The sequence below is a fragment of the Larimichthys crocea genome, chromosome XXII (genome assembly GCF_000972845.2).
Source record: "Larimichthys crocea isolate SSNF chromosome XXII, L_crocea_2.0, whole genome shotgun sequence".
NCBI lineage: Eukaryota > Metazoa > Chordata > Actinopteri > Sciaenidae > Larimichthys > Larimichthys crocea.
Window position 1 is genome coordinate 22236331 of NC_040032.1, and position 21833 is coordinate 22258163.

The 21833-nt window shown below is 38.4% G+C and overlaps 3 protein-coding genes across 3 annotated transcripts; 2 read left to right on the forward strand and 1 right to left on the reverse strand.

Moving 5' to 3' along the window:
* Positions 1 to 938: 938 nt before the first annotated feature.
* Positions 939 to 1414, reverse strand: LOC104932847 (histone H2A). The gene has a single exon (XM_010748169.3). The coding sequence runs from the start codon at positions 1370 to 1372 to the stop codon at positions 989 to 991; it is 384 nt and encodes a 127-aa protein (XP_010746471.1). The 5' UTR covers positions 1373 to 1414; the 3' UTR covers positions 939 to 988.
* A 4222-nt stretch (positions 1415 to 5636) lies between these two features.
* On the forward strand, positions 5637 to 6324 carry LOC104932848 (histone H1). Its single transcript, XM_010748170.3, has one exon. It carries the CDS (start codon positions 5679 to 5681, stop codon positions 6279 to 6281), a length of 603 nt encoding a protein of 200 aa, XP_010746472.1. The 5' UTR covers positions 5637 to 5678; the 3' UTR covers positions 6282 to 6324.
* Positions 6325 to 11889: 5565 nt separating this feature from the next.
* Positions 11890 to 13053, forward strand: LOC109142438 (histone H2B 1/2). The gene has a single exon (XM_027273303.1). It carries the CDS (start codon positions 11935 to 11937, stop codon positions 12304 to 12306), a length of 372 nt encoding a protein of 123 aa, XP_027129104.1. The 5' UTR covers positions 11890 to 11934; the 3' UTR covers positions 12307 to 13053.
* Positions 13054 to 21833: the final 8780 nt, after the last annotated feature.

Below are 21833 nucleotides of genomic sequence, written 5' to 3' on the forward strand. Positions count from 1 at the left end.
ATTATTGATTAAACAACAGATAACCACCGTGTCTCTTCTACATTCAGCTTTCAATCCTGTGGAACCAGCTCCCAGTTCTGATTCTGAAGGAATACACTCTACATTTAAGAGCAGGCTTAAATTGTTCCTTTTTGATAGAGCTTATAGTTAAGGCAGGTTCAGATAAGTCCTGAACCATCCCTTATACATTCAGATCAGGAGCCGTGTCTATTTGTGCTGTGAAACGATCAGAAAATAAATAAAATAATTATCTCTGATTAACTTTACTGATGCTGGTGCTCACTCACTCTAAAGCTTGCACTGCTTTTTGTCAATATTTGCATCATATATTGTGAGCAATGTGGTTTATAAGCTGGGTACATGATATAAATAAGGCCAAAAGATAACAGGTACAGTATGAAAGTGTGTTTGATGAATACACCTGGATATCCTCAGTTTTGGTGACATTTGTATATTATAGCATATTATAGATCCTGTCTGAATGTACGCCATGCTGTTATAGGTCCTTGAAAGGGTATTTGTGTTGCACCTTCTGCTGGCCTGCTTGCTGATATTGGATTTTGCCTTTGTATAACCAACTACTTTTACATCATGTTCTAAATTAGGATTATACTGGGGTTTTAATTCATATATTTTGTGTCTTTTGCACTCCCCTTATTTGGCTTGTGTTTTACTGAGGCTGGCAGAGATAATTCAAATAGTAAAGGACATGAGGTTAGGTCAGTATCTTTTGGATAAGGGACATCCTACTGAGCAGAAAATATTATTTGTGTCTGAGACAACCCATTAAATAACAGTTAAAAGCTCCTTATACAGGAAGAATTCATTAAACTTGAAATAGAGAGAAAAACCATGCATGTTAAGGACATAAGTATAGTTCAGTTATTGACTGTACAAATGTGAAGTCAAGAAACAGGTCAGCTTTTAGAGGGAATGTGGGTGGCTCTTAAAAGAGCCTTTGGGTTTCAAATGCAGTCGGATCCGGGATTTACTTCTTGGCGACCTTCTCGGTCTTCTTGGGCAGCAGGACAGCCTGGATGTTGGGCAGCACACCACCCTGAGCGATGGTGACTCCGCCAAGCAGCTTGTTGAGCTCCTCGTCGTTGCGGACAGCCAGCTGCAAGTGACGGGGGATGATTCTGGTCTTCTTGTTGTCGCGGGCAGCGTTGCCGGCCAACTCCAGGATCTCAGCGGTCAGGTACTCGAGCACTGCAGCCAGGTAGACTGGAGCGCCGGCGCCAACACGCTGAGCATAGTTGCCTTTTCTGAGCAGCCTGTGGACACGACCCACTGGGAACTGAAGACCAGCACGGGAAGAACGAGTCTTGGCCTTTGCTCTGGCTTTACCGGCTCCCTTTCCACGTCCAGACATCTTGATAAGTTTTTCGTTAAGAGGTTAAAACGAAATGTGCCATACGAGTCGCGTAACCATGATTATATAGCAACCGAGCTGTTCCGTGATTGGTTGAATTACGCGTGAGTGTGACCGCCCAATCAGAAAAGAGCTTGTGTCAATATCTTGTATTAACCACCGAGCTTCCGTTTTTTGTGAAATTTCAAAATAAAATGTGAACGATTACACCGGAATTTACTGTGATGCACTCAGTTACTTTATGTTACTGTAGAGAAATGATTGCTGTGTAGGGAATTAAATTATGTTACTTGAGGAGAGTGTCTAAACTATAAGGTGAGCTGAGGTGTTGGTCTGCTTCCTGTCCGCTGGTCCAGGATGATTAATATGTTATGTGTTGTATTTCAGTAATAATCTGGTATTCTCTGTACATTATGAACTGACCTATGTGATGTATGAAAAAAGGCTGTAACAACAAGGAGTTATTAATCAGCAGCAATCAATTCTTTGTAGGGTAAACGTATATACATTTTCAAATCTGTAAACCAAGTTTCTGCAGCTCTCCTTTCAGCTTGATGAAGTCTGATTAAACACTATACAAAACTCTTTGATTGTGGCTTATTTTCAACTGAAGGCGGCGCTGTTGTGCCTCAAAATCAAATAAAAAGTAATGTTTTTGGTCTGATTTTTCACAATGACTTTGTATAGGATAACATTTCACATAAAATGATATTATTCTTGCTGCCTATCACACCATGTCTTAAAGAAACCTTCTCTGTAGGAGACCAGGACCAGTTTTTAAACAAAACAAGGTAGTCTACAGGGTATAAACACACATGGAAAGTTCAACAAATCAGCAGACAAGAATCACATATAAAGAAAAAAAAAAAAAAAGAATTGCATTGCAATTGCACTGCCAGCTGTTTATGTACAGTGGTTCCTCGTTTATCGCGGGGGATACGTTCTAAAAATAACCCGTAATAAACGAAATCCGCGAAGTAAGTTTTACAATTATTATACATGTTTTAAGGCCATAAAACTCCTAACCACACACTTTTATACAGCTTTTTACACGCATTTTGTACAGTACTCCCTTAGTCAGTGGCGGACTGGGACAAAAAATCGGCACTGGCATTTTGGACCAGCCCAGCCCACAACCATGCGAATTTTTTTTTTTCTCGTGCGCCCTAGATGCGCCGTGCGCCCTGCGCTACACGGGCTCACGGAGACTGCGCCCTGGGCGGCCGCCCGCATTGCCCATAGCTAAGACCGGCCCAACAGTGTGTTTGGGCTGTGTGATCTACTGGTTATATATATATATATATATATATATCGGGACTTGTCAGCCCAAATAGCACGTCGGCCCACCGGGCAAATGCACAGTATGCCAGATTATCAGTCCGTGCCTGCCTTAAGTTAATCAGGACACAGAACACAATGCGCGTTCATACTGTACAGTACACTGTAAAAAAAAGCATGCAAAATTACACTAAAAAAATCTGCGAAACAGCGAGTCCGCGAAAAGTGAACCGCGATATAGCGAGGGACCACTGTATTACAATGATTGGTACATGCTGAAAGGGAGACAAGAAATTTGAAATTTGCAAACTCATTTTAGAGCTTTTTTGGTGAAAATGATTATATACATAGTTAATGCGCCACACAGATAAAAAAAAAAGTAGCAGACTTGTAATGACTCCCAATCAACAAACTTGTCCTTTATCTCCGTGATACTGTAATTCTTATTCTCTGTTGATATAAACCTGCAACCAGTCAAAATCTATTGAGCAGTCAGTACTGTAAACAAATGGAAAGCACAATGTTCAATGCCAGACAATTTGTTTATTGCAATTCTACAGTTACAAAAATATTCATGCAGTACAATACATACAGTGATGAACTTTACAAATGTCCATTGAAACAGCTGCATATAGTGTAGTACAGTAAATTTGCAATTACAAAAATACAGCAATATACTGTTCCTGTTCTCTTATCTGATTATACTATGGTGGACACAGAAAATTGGATCAAATTGGGTTGCACTCTAAGTCCTACTTCCCTTATTGTCAGTCCATGGACATGGTCTATGATTGTTGCTTGAATTTCATTAGATATTTCCACTCTTTGTCTTCTTCGTCGTCCTCTTCTTCTTTCTTGTCCTCCTCCTCATTATCATCCTTATCCCCACCTCACATACGCACTCATCCTTGTCCTCCCACATAGTTTCTTCTATCCATTCTCAGACTTTCTCATTCTGCCTTCAACAACCTGTATGCTCTCTGATCTGGCTTATATTGGTTGTGTCACATCATTTGAAACAAGTGAAATAAATTTTGAGTGGTTGTGTTTAATCAATGACATGTGTGCTCCATTTGTATGTAATTGTTTAGAGTTTTGCTCAAAAGTGTAAGTGAGATCTGCAATTGTGTTTTACCATGTGAAATGCTTTAAGATATTGACAGCAGTCTCCACAATTAGTTAAATGAGGTCAGGCAACTGAGAACATTGTTACAGTTTTTTCCAGTTGCTAACACACTGAAATGACATGGATAGCACACATATTTAAACTGATACACAGGGAGCAAAACCTAATCTCAAATCTCCAAAACTTTAAACACATTTTCTGCTTTACACACATTTTGCAATTCGAAGTGGCACTTTTTAAGTGTACTGAACGCGGTTCTCTGTATAAGACACAACAATCTGACATAAAGTCACATGTTTGCAATTTCATAACATTGCCATTTAAAATGACACTACATGAGCTCATTGGCCACTACATGTGCCACCTGCCCAAACAGGTGTTATGTAATTGTTAACACTTCATTCAGGAAATAAACAATAAAAGACCACAGGTGAGCATCTTTTTTTCCTTTACAACAACAATTGCTACAACATTTGCTGAGAGAGAAAGAGGAAGAGGGGGAGAAAAAATTTATTTTTCAGCTTACTGTTTTGTGAGCGTATTTTAGTTCACTCCAATGTAAATATATCTGCTGTGCATATGTTGCACTGACTTGTTTGGTGAAAAATAAAAAAAATGAAATATTTTAATAGCGCATGTGTGTATCTGCAAATATTTCTGTGCATGTAAACTATCTGAAGAATTCTCTACAGTTTGAACTATGTTAGTATGATGGCAAAGCATACTAAAGATGAGAGTGCTTTTCATTATGCCCAACCGTGTGTAGTTGGTTCGACCAAAATCAGTAATACGAATGTGTGTGCCATCGTGCAAAAGTTTGATTTTGGTTGCAGTGCTTCATTTTGCAGGATACTTTGCAGTTTGGGTGTGTGGTTTGGTGAATTGAGTTAGTATTTTGATAAAACCAGCCTAGTTTGCAAAATTGTGTATAAGCAATTGGAAAAAAACTGTAATATTTTTTTTACTATATGACATGAATTAGTCATTTAGTCTTGTAATAGATCTCCATTCAGTTACGAAAAGTCAGAACTTTGCACTGCAATCCTGTAATGTACATGACCTCAAGACAAAACTTCAAATCCAGTCTATATTATTATTGTTATTTACAAAACCTGAATTGTATGTTCTGAAATTCTAAAATAATGCAGGCATCTAAACAATGCTTCCACTCCAAACCTGTTTTAAGTCATACACGCTTAAAAGCTTTAACTTTATGAAGATTTATAGATACATGGAGTTGGTTAAATGATACAGTAGATGAAAGAAACAAACACTTTATTGAACTGAGAAATTAACTTACGCAGTGGTGTTGCCAGTCTCATCATGTTACCATATGGTGGAAACGGGAAGAGTTTTTCCCCATCGGATCAACCTAAGACAGGAGCCCAATCACAACCCTGAGTCACGGACAACACCTGTGTGCTTACCTCCACTGAAATCATGTCTGATTATATCCAAATAAATCACACTATTACACTGATTTCAGTTTTAATCTACACTCACATATCTCTGCTTACTGTAACACCACTGTAACATTTATATATGAATCATGTTTATCTTTTTTAGCAGACAAAAAGTGAAGAGTTGCACAAAGTGACTGTGTGTTATGGAGGTTTGAAGCCTCCTGGAATTAAACAAACGCATCCTCGTCACCAAACATGAACCTCAGCCTGAAGGGAGGGACGTTTTCTTGATGCTGCTAATACAATTTTAAACTTAAATGTTTCTCTCGCTGAATGTTACCCCTAAAAAGTGGACGAGAAAACACAAGTGTCGCCGTATGTCAGCAGATTGCCCGGAGGCTATGTGAGTTGACTCTCCACGGTTCTCACATGCCTTATAAGTCCCGCCTCCTGCTGTCAGCTCAGACAGCCTCCGACGAAAACTCAGAGACACACAGACATGGCGGAAGAAGCACCAGCTGTAGCTGCCCCGGCTAAGGCCAAAGCTGCGAAGAAAAAGACTCCTGCCCGCAGTAAGAAGACTGGACCCACGGTTTCAGCGATGATCCTCAGCGCCGTGGCTGAGGCCAACAACCGCAAGGGGATGTCACTGGCTGCTCTTAAGAAGGTTTTGGCAGGTAAAGGCGTCGATGTGATAAAGGCAAACAAACGCATCAACCTGACTGTGAGCAGGCTGGTGGCAAACGGCAAACTGGTGAAGACCACAGGAACAGGAGCCTCCGGGTCTTTCAAGCTCAACAAGGAGGCCAAAGCGGCCAAACCTGTCAAGAAAGACGTCAAGAAGAAGAAAACCCCGGTTAAAGCCAAGAAACCCGCTGCCAAGAAAGCCCCATCAACTCCCAAAAAGAAGGTGGTTAAGAAGACCGCAAAGAAGAAGACCCCAACCAAGAAGGTTGCCAAGAAGCCTGCAGCAAAAAAAGCCGCAGCTGCTACAGTGAAGAAGGCTGCAAAGAAAGCTGCCCCAAAGAAAACAGCTGCAAAGAAAACTCCCACAAAGAAGGCTCCAGCAAAGAAAGCGGCCCCAAAGAAGTCCAAGAAGTAAAGTGGTTCAGTCTAGCACACAGTGCACCAAAGGCTCTTTTAAGGGCCACCACACCTTCTACCAAAGGGTTGTTCCTATGTTAACTATGACACTCATAATATAATACACTTCCTTCTACAGTACAATACATGCAGGTGGTTGGTGGATCTGAAGAAGAAAGAAGCAATTCAACATCCACATTACAATGTGATTCAGTTCTACTTATATTAGGCTTATGTTAACTTGTTGATAGTCACGATTTGCCTCATTTCATTAATAACACTGCCGTAAGTACAGGACATACAGAGGATTTAAATTTTGTTACTCTCATATCCTGGTGACAAAACTGCTATGAATATATCAAATTTCTAAAAAGATATAAAAATAGAATGATGAATGTTATACTATACACTGTACAAGACGTATACAAATATTGATGTATTACTATATATATATATATATATATATATAGCTACGTAAAAAAATATAACTGCACCATTTAAATTTTTGTTAGTAATACTTCTGACAGTGTCACCATGAGCAAGTTTATATCTGCTCCTATTGAATGGTGTACTACTAAAATAATGTAGTTATGTGTGTATTTACAGGATTACAGGTGTAATACCATCATTATCACCACAATTGAGCAAGTTTCAGAGGTTTCACACCACATAATTTTATATACTGTATATTTAGGTATCCCCCATCTTGCCTTATGTTCAACCTCAGGCGAATAAAGTATAAAGAATGCACAGTGCATGAGTAATTTCACCCATAGTTTTCCGAAGCGCTGTTTTGAAGAGCTTTAATTTGAGTGTTGAAGGGCAGAGGGCGAGTGGCCAGTACACACTGGTCCTTTAAAGTAGATAATACTTGAGTAAATGTACTTAGTAAAGTAATAGTTCAGATAAATTAGTACTGAGTGGTAGATTATTTTATGTAAATTTAAATAAATGGTTACAGTATGTGTACTGTATGGTTTTATATTATAGTTAATCTATATTTTCAGTTATGGAAATGTTAATGTCCAAATATGTTATGATAATGTTCAAAATACGTTCCAGACATGCTCATATTCTATACTTTACTATACACATGCTCTTTCCATTACACGTGAGAAACATGTTTGATTTCAGCGGTTGTAGGGGCGTGCGCTTTTTGAATTTTCTTTTTATCCAATAGTAGATCAGCTTAGAGCCCGCGCTTCTCTCCGTCTGAACCAATCAGCGCTGACATCGCTCCGCCAGTCCCCTTTATAAGGCCGCTGTCAGCAACCGAAAATCATTCTTTACCTGTTAACACAGACGAGACTAAGAGAGCAAAATGGCAAGAACCAAGCAGACAGCCCGTAAATCCACTGGAGGAAAGGCTCCCAGGAAGCAGCTGGCCACCAAGGCTGCCCGTAAGAGCGCCCCAGCCACCGGCGGAGTGAAGAAGCCCCATCGTTACAGGCCCGGCACCGTGGCTCTCAGGGAGATCCGTCGTTACCAGAAGTCCACTGAGCTGCTGATCCGCAAGCTGCCCTTCCAGCGCCTGGTCAGGGAGATCGCTCAGGACTTCAAGACCGACCTGCGCTTCCAGAGCTCCGCCGTCATGGCTCTGCAGGAGTCAAGCGAGGCTTACCTGGTCGGCCTCTTCGAGGATACCAACCTGTGCGCCATCCACGCCAAGAGAGTCACCATCATGCCCAAAGACATCCAGCTGGCCCGCCGTATCCGTGGCGAGAGGGCTTAAACTGACCTGAGACAATCTTAATCCAACACAACGGCTCTTTTAAGAGCCACATACACTGACTTAAAGAGTACAGGTTCTCTGGTGATGAATTATGCAAGTATGAACTTTCAAGTTGTATATCCTCTTCCTTGATACAATAGTTTAGTTGAAAGCAGCACTATTTCTGTGCATAGTTTCATGTCAAACTCAACTTTTTTTTATTTGTAGGTGTACATACACATTAAATGGACCCTTTGTACTGATGCATTAAACTAGTTTGTAGAACCACTCTGCTACACAAGGAGCACACCTACACACAAACAAAACACAGCCTGCTCAATACAACAGTTCAGCTTTGCAAAATTCTGAATCCTACTTTTTTTTTTTTATGGGTCAAACGCTTCTTTACTATCGCTCATGTGCACAGTTGGCTCCCATCATTCACTTAAAAGTCAGCTCATTCACCACGACATCACTAATTGTGTATAGCATATACAAAGCCAAGTGGAGAGGACAAAAGTACCACTTCACAATATTTTAAATGGTGCAATATGTCTCATAGTGTTGATAATCTACAGTGATAATTCTATACAGTATTGTACAACATGAAACTACAGATGAATCAGTCTTCAAAGATCCATAGCTTGTGGCATTTGATAAACAATAATTGTGCAACCTTATCAATCATAAGCCAATAACCCAGTACATAAATAGGTCACTATGGTGAAGTAAAAGTTGAATAAAACAAATATATAAACATTGTTATAGGCCAGGCTTAAAATGTGAAAGTTTTTTTTGTTCTTAATGAATTACATGTGGGGGTCCCTGTTCCGTTTGTCTCTGATCCACGGGATCCTGGGCTGAAAAAGGTTTAAGACCCCTGCTCTAAAAGATTAGTTCAATCTACCATTAACCATCCAAGAACTACAGTTAACAGTCAGAATTCAGAAATAATAAATATTAAATATGCAGGTCATTAAAAAAACTTAAAAAAAAACACTTCACTGTTTACAGCAGATCAGTATGACTCTGTATCATTGTGTCACTTAACTGAAGCGACTTTGTTACTAAATATGCTGGGTGTCTGTCTGTACATATATAAAAACGTGAAATAAAATTAAGATTAGAGTCAGGACTGCGAACATGGTGGCAGCCAGGGCCACAGCTCTTCAGAAACCTGTGGGTGACATGCATACACTGTTCATGCTTTATACTGTTAGTGATACAAATATATAAATGTGGCAATATTGTTTAGTAAATAAAAAAGGGACAATTTTTCAGGCTGTTAACCACACCCCCTTTAATTTGAGTATAACAGGTCAGAAATAAATAGCTGACACTGACACTAAGGGTCTTATTACCTCATTATTTGAGGATTCACATCATAAGAAAAAAAAATGTATGTATGTGTATGTTTGATTGCAGATGCACTAAAAATGCCTTTTTGTTGGGCTGTTTTGAGAAATTAATAAAGAATACATTTTTTGGCTTGCTGGGATTTTGTCATAGAAATGGTCACCATAACTCTCAGCACACTTGATAAAAGGTACTACTGTGAGTAATGTTTTTTTCTTTTTATGTTGCTGTATTACACTGGTCAAATCCCTCCACAAATAGCTTAAAATGTCACTGATAAATATCAAGTGACACGATTAATGATTTTAAAAAAGTGGGATAACTGGAGAAAACCCACAAGAAAGATGTTGCTTGTTGCTGTCGTCGGTTGGGTTCATACGTTTTATGTCTTCCGTTTTAACGCTTGAAATCCTCTATACAGTCGTCCCTCGCTATGTCGCGGTTCACTTTTCGCGGATTTTTATCAGTGTAATTTTGCATGCTTTTTTTTTTACAGCGTACTGTACAGTATGAACGCGCATTGTGTTCTGCGTCCTATATTGGCTGAGGGAGAACCGCATTGCGTCCTGATTAAGGGAGTACTGTACAAAATGCGTGTAAAAGTGTGTGGTTAGGGGTTTTACGGCCTTAAAACATGTATAATAATTGTAAAACTTACTTCGCGGATTTCGTTTATTGCGGGTTATTTTTAGAACGTATCCCCCGCGATAAACGAGGAACCACTGTACATTTTTGAATGTGCTCTGAAGGGTCTCTCTGTTTGTCTCCTTTGTGGTTGAACTCAATAGGCTGCTGCTGTCCTGTCTCCTCCTCCTTTGAATTGACGTCAGCGTTGGCGCCACCCTACGAGCTTCAGTCCTCTGTGACGTCCGCAGACTGTGTTTAAATAACGGAGTGCGACTGGGTTGATGACACTTCAAGCAGTCGTCTCAACTGTATCGAAACCATGAGTGGAAGGGGCAAAGGAGGCAAGGGACTTGGAAAAGGAGGCGCCAAGCGGCACCGTAAAGTTCTCCGTGATAACATCCAGGGTATCACCAAACCCGCTATCCGCCGTCTGGCTCGCCGTGGTGGTGTCAAGCGTATCTCCGGTCTCATCTACGAGGAGACCCGTGGTGTGCTCAAGGTTTTCCTGGAGAACGTCATCCGTGATGCCGTCACCTACACCGAGCACGCCAAGAGGAAGACCGTCACCGCCATGGACGTGGTCTACGCTCTGAAGAGACAAGGCCGCACTCTGTACGGCTTCGGAGGCTAAACCTGATCCTGACTACCATCTGAAATCCAAAGGCTCTTTTAAGAGCCACCCACTTCATCTGAAAGCTAAAATTCTCTTTTGTATGTGTATAATAACTGAACTGTATTGTTACATTTAAGTAGTTGTGACTAGGTTTCTCATCGTTAGTCCTTTGGCGTTCTCTTAGGAACAAACTACCCAAGGAGGGGTCGTCACTCAAACTATGCTTGACCAGTAAGAGCTAAGCGTGGGTATTTCCCGCATTTCCTGCATTACTGAATAAACTGTTTCTCATACTAAAAATGAGAGGTCTAGACTTCATATTGCTGTAGACAAAAAATTTTTGGATCTATGTAGTAGTTGGAATGTGTTATGGTTACATTTAAAATATCTATACCAATGCCTGGATTCTAGACAACAGACAAAATGTATGTTCAGTGAGTAGGTGAACAGAAAATGATGTGCTAAACTGGGGACTGTTGAGTGACCTAAAATGACCAAATGAAAAAAGTATCTGTAGTTACCACACATTTAAGGCTTGTTACATTTCTGCATCGTATCGTACTTCCATATTGTGCATTTTAATACATAAGATTTGGAATTATGTGCAAGTGCTTTTTCTTCTTAAGACAGTATCAAAGTTTATATTGAAATAAAAAGAAACAAACAAAGCGCAGTACACATACAGAAAAATGCAGCTATACAGATATACACACAACAAAAGAGTGAACACACACACAAAAAGGGAAACCACAAAGAGAGATTCACAAGTCAATCACATTTGTGTACACTGCTTTACACATAACATCTCTTCCACCGTTTCATGGCATTATTTATTTTATAAATACGTTTTAGTAAATACGTATTAGTAAAATGCAAAACACCATGTGTGCATTCAGTTTAGATGTGCAATGAGCCATGCATATCTGTCTATACTTGAAAGCGGTATATAGTGTATACAACTCATTTTTTATCTTTGATTTGTATGTATATTTATCATCTTGTGTAGTGTGCACTGATCTAACATTTGAATTTCGGTATATCGTCTTAATATTTAGATACATTAATATATTTTTTTAATGGGAAGACATTATAAAGCGCATTACATTTTAATAGTCTATCATACGTTTATATGCACGTACACGTTAGTTTATAGTTTAAACGTGTCTCGTATAAGTAAACAGTCGTTTTTGTTTTTCAAAAAGCCCGCGCACTTGCACAGAGTCGGTTACTTGGGTATCACGTGGTCAGTAACAACAACCAATCCTGTGCGAGCAACAGCACAGCCTAATTTGCAAGGTTGGTACATAAAAACGCGCATGCCCTGCGCATTGGTACGACTCCTGATTTCTGAAGTCAAAGAGAGCCATGCCTGATGCACCGAAAGCCGCGAAGAAGGGCTCCAAGAAAGCCGTCTCCAAGAGCGTGACCAAGACCGGCAAGAAGAGGCGAAGGACCAGGAAGGAGAGCTATGCCATCTACGTGTACAAGGTCCTGAAGCAGGTCCACCCCGACACCGGTATCTCCTCCAAGGCTATGGGGATCATGAACTCCTTCGTGAGCGACATCTTCGAGCGTATCGCCGGTGAGGCCTCCCGTCTGGCTCACTACAACAAGCGCTCCACCATCACCTCCAGGGAGATCCAGACCGCCGTCCGCCTGCTCCTTCCCGGCGAGCTGGCTAAGCACGCCGTGTCTGAGGGCACCAAGGCTGTTACCAAGTACACCAGCTCCAAGTAAACTTACCCTTCATCTAAACAACCCAACGGTCCTTTTCAGGACCACCCACTACTTCAACTAAACGCTGTATTCCTGTTATTTCAACATTATCAATGGTATTAGCAGACATTAAAGGTGAAATGATTTAATTCAAAATTTTGTTTCTGAGATTTTTGACATTCTGGGTCAGGTATCAAATTTGAGAGCCCATTGGACATGACCTTTGCAGACATAGTTCCTTCATGCTTGTTTTGCCCATGGTGGCTTATTTTTCTGTCTGGGGGAGGCAACTCTCCAGTGTCTTGAATTTGTGGTGTGTGTCTTCCATATTGTGACACAACGGTCTCCAAACTATTAAAGATGGCCAGATCTGACAATGTGATGATGCCTGGGGGCCAATACTAACACTTTAAAAATTAAAAATACCAATTTAAGTTGCATACAAATGCACTGTTCTGAACAGTTTTCAAAGTTGTTGTTTTTTTTGTTTTTTTTTTAATGACTGTCACCAAATCTAAGCTAATCAGGCATGAACAAATCTATAAACGGTTCTTTTCTTTCACATCTAAAGTCATGAAAAATCAATTGTATGCAATGCATTAAACTTGCATGATATATACAAAGCATGTTTACTCTAAACATAACTTATGATTAATTCAAAGTTTAACATTTAAGATTAAAATGTATCAGTCTTGCTCTTGTGCTTCATTATGTCAACTGAAGAAAAAGCCAAATCTGTATGTAATAAACAGAGGTTATTTACATTAACGTTTGTGTTTTAATTTGATTTTTTTGTCTCTACACATGGTCTTGTGATGCTGGTCTAGTGGTTTATGCACTAAGGTGATCAAAATAAAACTTATTCTGGATGCTAGATGGTGGTAAATGCTGCCTGGTTACTGAAACCAGTTACATACAAATTCAGACTGATATTTGAACAGGTGAGTTCTCATGAACAGGGAAATTAGCTATAGAGACGAGGCTGCAAACATCTTTAGTTCTGCTGTGAAGTTGTGCATATTAATATGGGGACTTACGGAGACTGACTCACTTCTGCAGCCAGCCGCAAGTGTCCGCTTGAGGAACTGCATTGCCTCCAGTATTGTAGTTTAACTTTCATGCTCAATTGATTAATTAGCCCAATACATTCTCAATTAATCAGTTTAGTCAATCAGAAATGGTAAAATAGCACATCACAGTCAAAATGTTAAAATGTTATGTTTTGTTTTGTCTGAGCAATAATGCAAAACCAGCACATTATTCACACGAGGAAGTGTTTTTAGTGTTTGTTTTCTTCATAAGTGACTTACAATGGTGCAATGTCCAATTTATAAACATCCAATAAACATTTACACTCTGCATTCTGCTTCACTTTCCTCTCTGACACAGTCTTTCTTTGAGGTCATCTAGGAATAAGGATGTGGATGAAGCTGCAGTAATCTTGTATGTAACGGTATGTAAAATGTGTGAATACACAGAAACTTATTGGTGTTTCAGTCTAGACTCTAGAGTAACCATTCCATTGAATCTACAGTGGTCCACACTGACTCCTGGACAAAAATGTCCATCTTATCTCCAACTTATTTCTTGCACACAACAGAATTAGTGGCTCATAATAACTTGCATTACACTGTTCAACACCAGGGGGCAGCAGCACATAACATCTCGAGGGTGTTGCTGATTAGCAACATCTGTGAAACAAAATCACAAAATACTATCAATATATTTCTCACACATTTCAAGATGTTTAACTAGTTTTTATTATACTTGTGTGGGACATTTAGGTCTGTGTCATCGGATTTAGTTTGACAAAGAAGTTCAACTAATTGTTTCTTAAAGGTGAGTGTTTACTGATCGTATAAGGGCACTGATGTAGTTTTATAGGTTTATTATGTGACCTGTCACTTTATTCTGTGAGCTGAGGTGGGCTGAATGAATCCTTGGTGTTCAAACAAGTCATCTGTAATGGCACCTACTTGTCAATCACGCATAACTTTAAGCCTTAATATAATTTGAACAGGTGAGTTATATAAAATTCAGACTCAGTACAGTTTTTCGTACCATGCTGTAAACGTGTTTATTTCTGCTGTAAAGTTGAACATTTTAACATGGGGGCTTATGGGGGCTGATTTGTTCTGTAGCCAGCCTCAAGTGGACATTTGAGGAACTGCAGTTTTTTGTACTTCCGCACAGAAACCACATGGAGACAGACCAGATTCTCGACTTGCTGATTGTTTGTAGTTCTTTGAGTTCTTCACAGGTTCAAAAACATTTTTAGCTGCTTCATTATTGATCAAACAACAACTTTCAAAGTAACTAATACTTTGAGTAGGTTTACTTGCAGTTTAGTAATAGTTCAGTAATGTATCACTCACTTCTCTACACATTAAAGAGTCTGCTTAAGAGTTTAGTTTTTGATAGAGATCAAAGTTGGGGCTGCCTCAGGTGAGTCCTGAACCATCATTTAGCTCGGGGACTTCCCACGATGAACTCTTCTCTTCTTTTCTTCCTCTTCCATCTGTACACCACATCCATGCATGTTACTAACCGTGCTTTCTCATCTAAACTACATTTGTTTGTTAGTTTAGATAAAACAACATTTTTTTATTGAAATACTGCATGTTTCTATCTTTTACACAAAGCTTTGACCTCAACCAAACACCCTCACAATTAAATTTGAACATTTAGCAACTACCAAGCTCATGTTACATGCTAACGACACATTTGTATACTTGTTTTCTTTCTTTCTCTTGGGCCTTAAACGCAGTTGATTGTGAAATTAAACATCACTGAAGCCTGTTGTGTCCCACAGAGCTAGCTACATGCTTACGTTTGAAGGACTGAACAGCGAGTCTGAATGAAGTAAACCAATAGCAAGGAAGATGGCCAATCAATTGTTAATCCATCTTATAAAGCTCTGAGGGAGACAGCAACTCATGTTTGAAGGTTTCGGAGTTAAACCTGACCCCCGTCGACGTTTTTTCCAGCATGCAGATTGTGTCAAGGTGAGCAGCAACAGCCAGCAAAGCCATAAAAGGCTTCAGCGTTTATGACCCGCCGCCATCATCAAACTTTCCATAAAGTGGAGTTTTATGGCCGTTAGCTGGTTAATGGTTTACCTGAAGACAGGTGACAGGGGGAAACAGAAACAAGATGGACACCGTTCACACAATCCTCCTTATCTCTTCTTTTGAAAAGTTCTTTGCCTTTGTCTTCTTTGCCCTGTCTTTCTTATTCATTGTTCTTCTCATCTATTTTTCTTTAGATTTGAATAAAACTGAAAATCAAAGGTGATGGACACCCCGTACACTGTAATACATTTAGTTTAATAAAGTTAAAATTAAAATTCATGTGAGCTGATTCAAATGAAGGCATATTTTCTAATGATTCTGACAGGGTGTTTACGATATTGTTTATTTTCATGATGTGTTTGTTTTATGGGGGGAAAAAAACATTCAAGATGATCACAGTCTCACTGCTGTAAAGTCAGATAATAATTATATATAAATACAAACAGGATGTGCTATGTGTTTATTAATGCAAATTATTTGTATTTGTTTATGATGATCCATTGTCTGGATCTTAAGATGCACCGTTTCATTTGCTGTTCCCGACGGTCCTTTTATTGATAGGTATTAAAACTGAATGAACTGAAACTATAACCTGAACCTTTTTTTATTCAAATTTGTGTAAGTTTCTTTTTTCTTATTTTTATTTATGTATTTATTTATTTGTTTATTTGTTTGTTTGTTTGTTTATATACATATACATTTATATACATATTATAATGACTAATAACTGTCAGCAGTTGTGTTCAAGTTTTAATGTTTTATACCAAATAAACACTTCACTATAAGTCCATATGCATTCTATTAAATATATATAGCTTCAAAGAAACATTACAATATCTTATATTGTAATTTTACAATTTCAATTTAATATAAATATGAACTGCTGGTCAAAACAACATGGTGATTGTGTTCTTTTGTGAATTTAAATTATGATTAAATTGATGATGTTTTAATTTCAGTATAACTTCTTAAATTAATGTTTTTCATACCACCTTCATCCCTCTTTACTGTCATTTTTATCTTTTGTGTTTGTAACTAAAGTTTCCTTTCTTTGTGAATTTAAATAGAAAGGCTCTTAAACTAAACATAGAACAGGAAATATGATCACAATGTTTGTCATTTTTTTGTTTTTCTACAGCTTTCTTTCATCTTTTTATTGTTATTATAGCTGCTCTCTTTACTGAAAATATGTTAGCATGCAGCCACAAGATGTTCAAAGGTTATTAAATCAAATCAGTTTAATTAAAACATAAATCTTTCTGATTATTAGTTACTGCAGCATTACGTTTTATAATTACACCTTTGTTATGCAGGTGTTTTATTCTTCTTGAATATTGAAATACTGAAATTGTGACACAAAGGCTTAAAAATCTATATTTTCCCTTTAAAAAAAACTTTTGGAGTTTCTGGAGAAAATGTGTCAGTGTTAATTTTTAGTTTGGTTATTTTTGTTATTGTATATATCATATAATATAATTTAATAACATTTTAAAAAATGGCAACACAGAGAAATCATTTAATTAAAAATATAAAAATAAAAAAACAAAATAGAAAAGTTCAATTTAATTTTATAAACGCACAATCAGAGTTTGATTGTGTCGATTAAGAACAGAAGCAGCAGCGTCAATAAAACATCAATCAAACACTTGAAGACACAAATCGTCATGTGTGATGAGAATTATTGTGGCTTTTATGTGATTTTACTGCTGCAGACTAAACTAAATACTCATCAGTGTAAAACAATAAATCTCCCATAAATCCATAAAGATGCAGATAATTCCTCTTCAGGAGGGCAGCAGAGGGGAGACCCAAGGAGGACAGGAGGGATCGCTCCGACTGGAAGGTTGTTGGTTTAAATCCCTGCAGCATTGTGCCCACGAGCAAGGCGAGAATCAAACCTGACAAATGTGTCAGAGCGTTCATAAAACAACAGGTGATCCACTGTTTTATTAATACTAAATTAAACTGGACTTAAATCTCATTTATGACTAATTTGTGACCAGTAGCTCAATGGAACCTGGCACATTTATGAATGTAATATAATAATATAAAATGTAGTAATAAGTAATACGTAATACAATATAATAATGTTATATTATGTAATGTGATACCAAAATAGTTCATAATAAATGCACTGTCTCCAATGTTTTATCAAGTATTGATTTCTATTGATAGGTATCATAATATAATATAATATATAATAATAATATAATATAATATAATATAATATAAAATAATATATATAATATAAATATAATATAATATATAAATATATTGTTTCCCATTTGTGTCATTTTCTTTGTTTTTCAGGTTTGTTTGTTTATTTATTTTATCATTCTAAAAACTGTTGTAACCAGTGGCTTAAGGAATTTATCAAAACATTTATAAATGTAATTTAATAAGCGGTACTAATATGTAATTTAATTACATTTTATTTATTTATCATTACAGATGTTATCTCATGACATTTTCCATATAAAGAAGCAAAAGCAGCAGAAACATAGATAGATAGCTAGATAGATAGATAGATAGATAGATAGATAGATAGATGTTATGTGACAATAGGTACTGTAATATACTGATAGGTAATGATATGTAATGCAGTATACCAGGGGTCATAAACTTGCCGCACGCCGGCCACTTGAGGCCCACTGGACGATATTTTGTGGCCCCCTACTTGACATCAAAGTTTAGTGTTAATGCAGCCCGCACCTTTTTCTCAAGCGCACCTTTTTGAACTCAAAGCCAAGTTCAGGGAGGTGAGTGGAAAAGCAGACAAGCTTGGACAATTTCTGAGAGAATTGCCCCACACCTTCACTGAGTTTTCCAGGATGTTCAAGCGGACCATCTGCCTTTTTGGGCGCACATATCCACCATGAACTTTAATAAGTCAAAGTACAAGTCCAAACTTACTGATGAACATCTTAAAGCCATACTGAGGGTCTCAACTGCTTCCTCCCTCAAGCCAAATGTGGCTCAGCTGTGTGATAGGAGGCGCTGCCAGTCTCCGGCAGCAAGGAGTAGGCAAGAGAAGCCAATGTTCTGAAGAACCGTTCATGTTCTGAAGAACCGTTCATGCTCTGAAGAACCGTTCATGCTCTGAAGAACCGTTCATGTTCTGAAGAACCCATTCATGTTGTAGAACGGTTAATCATAAAGATTGAGAAGATTGGATCAGTTGTTGTTATTTTCGTGGAGGACTTGATGCGGCCTAGCCTCACCCAGACTCTACCTCCAGCAGCCCCCAGGTAAGTTGAGTTTGAGACCCCTGCAGTATAATGTACTGAACATAAAGCAGCTATCATATATATTCTTATTGTAATAACAGACAGGTCTACATCTTTAATATAGTGCATTTTAATTGGATTTTCAGTCAATTAGCCAATTAGACCTTAGAAAATGGGAATTGCTGTTGAATCTGAGATAAACAGCTGCTGGTGCTTGTGCCATTAAACCACCACAAACAAAGAAAAAGACATGAGAGGACGAGGTCGATAAACCAACAAAAAACATGATGGTTTAATGTATTAATGTGAAGAAGATTAAAGCCTCCTCATCACTCTATGCATCTGTTGGCTTATATCTCAGCATTTCATTCATTTGTGTTTCCATTTGTAGTTTCCGTTAAAGTTTAATTGATCATTCAGGATTTAAAGTTAAATAATGTGACAGGATAACCCGAACACAAGATACATTCACTGTGCCTTCACTCTCAGCTAAACAACCTCGTCCTGCATTATAACTTAGATGTTCAGAAGTACCAGAGTATTTTTACAGTGCAGTATTAGTACTTTTTCTTCATTAACGGATATGAATACTTCCTTCACCTCTGCTGTAACATTAGACTTTGACTTCTGGCGCCAATAAGAACCTGACAGCATGTTTTTCCCATCAGCTCATCCTCGTGTTCACAGAAACATTCACACACACTGACGCCATAAAGCCATGAGAACCACGACACCTCGCCAACTGTACGCCACTGCATACAGTATGTGTGTTTTCTGAAATGATTAACTTTTACAGCCCGCCAGCCTCCTGCAGCTCTGTTCGTCTCTTAGGGTTGTAAACGACGAGTCACTCGTATCTTCAAAAAACATCGACTGCTCAGGAGGCGACCCAGATATCAGTGACGATTCTGAGAAATTACTTCTATTGATCTTTTGATCACCAGAAAACAACTTTGTTTTAATGTTTTATGATCCGCATCATTAAAAATACTCACTGACATAACTTTGTGTTCAACTCTCACGTTAGCACTGAGCATATTAGCATGTTGATGTTAGTATTTATCCCCCAGCGGAAAGCTGTTATTTATTATGCGAGTTATCATGTTGACTCTGAAGATGCTTCCAGACTGTGAGGATCATCAGTGGATTAAAGAGTACTATAATCAAGTACAAGTACTGTTACATTACTGAAATATTACTCAACTCTAAGTAAACCTACTCAAAGTATTAGTTACTTTTGATTGTGGTTGTTTGATCAATAATAAAGCAGCTAAAGATGTTTTTGAACCTGTGAAGAACTCAATGAACTCCAAACAATCAGCAAGTCCAGGACCTGGTCTGGCCCCATGTGGTCTCTGTGAAGTGAAGTCACTGCCGAAACACTAAAAACTGCAGTTTTGTGAAGTGAAGTCACTGCCGAAACACTAAAAACTGCAGTTTCTCAAACGCCCACTTGAGGCTGTCTCCAGAAGTGAGTCAGTCTCCATAAGTCCCCATGTTAAAATGTTCAACTTCACACACAGAAATAAACATGTTTACTTCTTCGTGGTTTGATTACCTTTTGGCTCGTGGGAAGAAAATAAACATCAAAACTGGATAACAATCCAGCTGTGTCTGATTAACAGGGACGCTGAAAGGAAGTCGACAGAGTAATTCATTTTTTTGTTATGTTAAAATGATGTAATGATGTAATGTTAATAATAATGTTGTTAATTTGTTGTCATTTATGGACTAAAACAAACTTAAATCTCAACTTCATGAGTGTAAATTAGCTCATGGTTAACTCTGTGTACTGTGTTCCTGTCAAATAAATAAATACATGTTGAAGGCTGTAGTTTGTGCTGCTGTTTAAATTAAAATCAAATGTATTTTATTGAGGTGTTCCTAATATTTTGTTCCAGCACTTTCCATGATTGAATGTCAACAAAATATCAGAAACACCTCTCTGTTATAAACATGTTTTGTCACAGTGAAGTTAAAAATGTTTTATTAGATGAGTTTCTTCTTCCTCTCTGTTGTTCTCGTGTTCTTCCCCTGTCTCTTTCTCTGTTTCCCTGGCGTCAAAATTCACAGATGTAGCCTGGGTAAACAATGCTGGGAAGCGGGAGCCAGGAAGAGACGGGCTGGCTGCCCCCGTCGTTAGCATGCTTTAGGAGAATTAGCATTTTTAGCATGCTCAGAGAGGCACAGAGGTGCGAGTCCTCGGCGGTCTTGGGGTCACGAACTTTGACCCCCAGCGAACATTAGAGTGAAGTAAGACACAGGTTAATAGGGTTGTTAAAATGTCATCGATCTGCTTGTGTGAAAGGTCAAATTATGAGATTATTACAAGGCAAACAGTGACACACACACACACGGTCAGATTACAGACGCCTAACACACTGAAACACAGCGGGTGCTTTCATGTGTGCATGTGTTAGCTAATCAAATGTAGAAAACACACAATCAATCATTTGTGATGTCGTACTGAGGGATGGGCTGCTTTCATCGAGCTAGTGTGTGTTCTTGAACTACAGTCAAATATTTCTGTGACATGGTGACATGTTTTCATCAGATCGAGATCTGGACTGATCTGTAAAATATCTCTGATGAACTCAAGTTAACCACGAACAGATTAATCAATTTTCTGAAGCATTTTACGTATTATTTTTATGTTCTAATCACTTTTTATTGCAAGTGTGTGAACAAGTAGTAACATTACTTTTTTTAAAAATGAGCGCTTCCACAACTTTCTTGGTTGCTGATTTCTATGTAGAGGACTCGACTTTTCTGTAAAAAACCAAAGGATGTAACGTTTATGCTCAAGAGTGCCTTCTGTCTTCGCTTCCCTACAGCCTCAACAGTGTGCAACAAAGTCAAAGCTAACATTGCTGCAAAGTGTGTCAAATACATTGTGATATTGTGGTTTTAGCTGTCTGACATTATAAATTTATAGCTAGCTAATGTATCAAAATACTGTATCGGGTAGATAACGTTAGTTAATTTATTATGGGGCCTGATGTGGCTGCAAAAATGTCTGTCTTGTATCACTTAGTTGCTATGTAGCCTGCTGGGTAATGTTAGCTTGGTTCTCGCTAACGTTATTGCCAACGAAACACCACGAGTGGATATCTTACTTATAGTTTGCAAACGACTACAGCAGCTAGCGTGATCCATGATACCCACTTATGTATTAAGACAAGGGGTAAATGGTGCAAAGCTAACTTTCTACTAGCCAAGAGTGATACAAAGCAGATACCAAGTAGCTAAC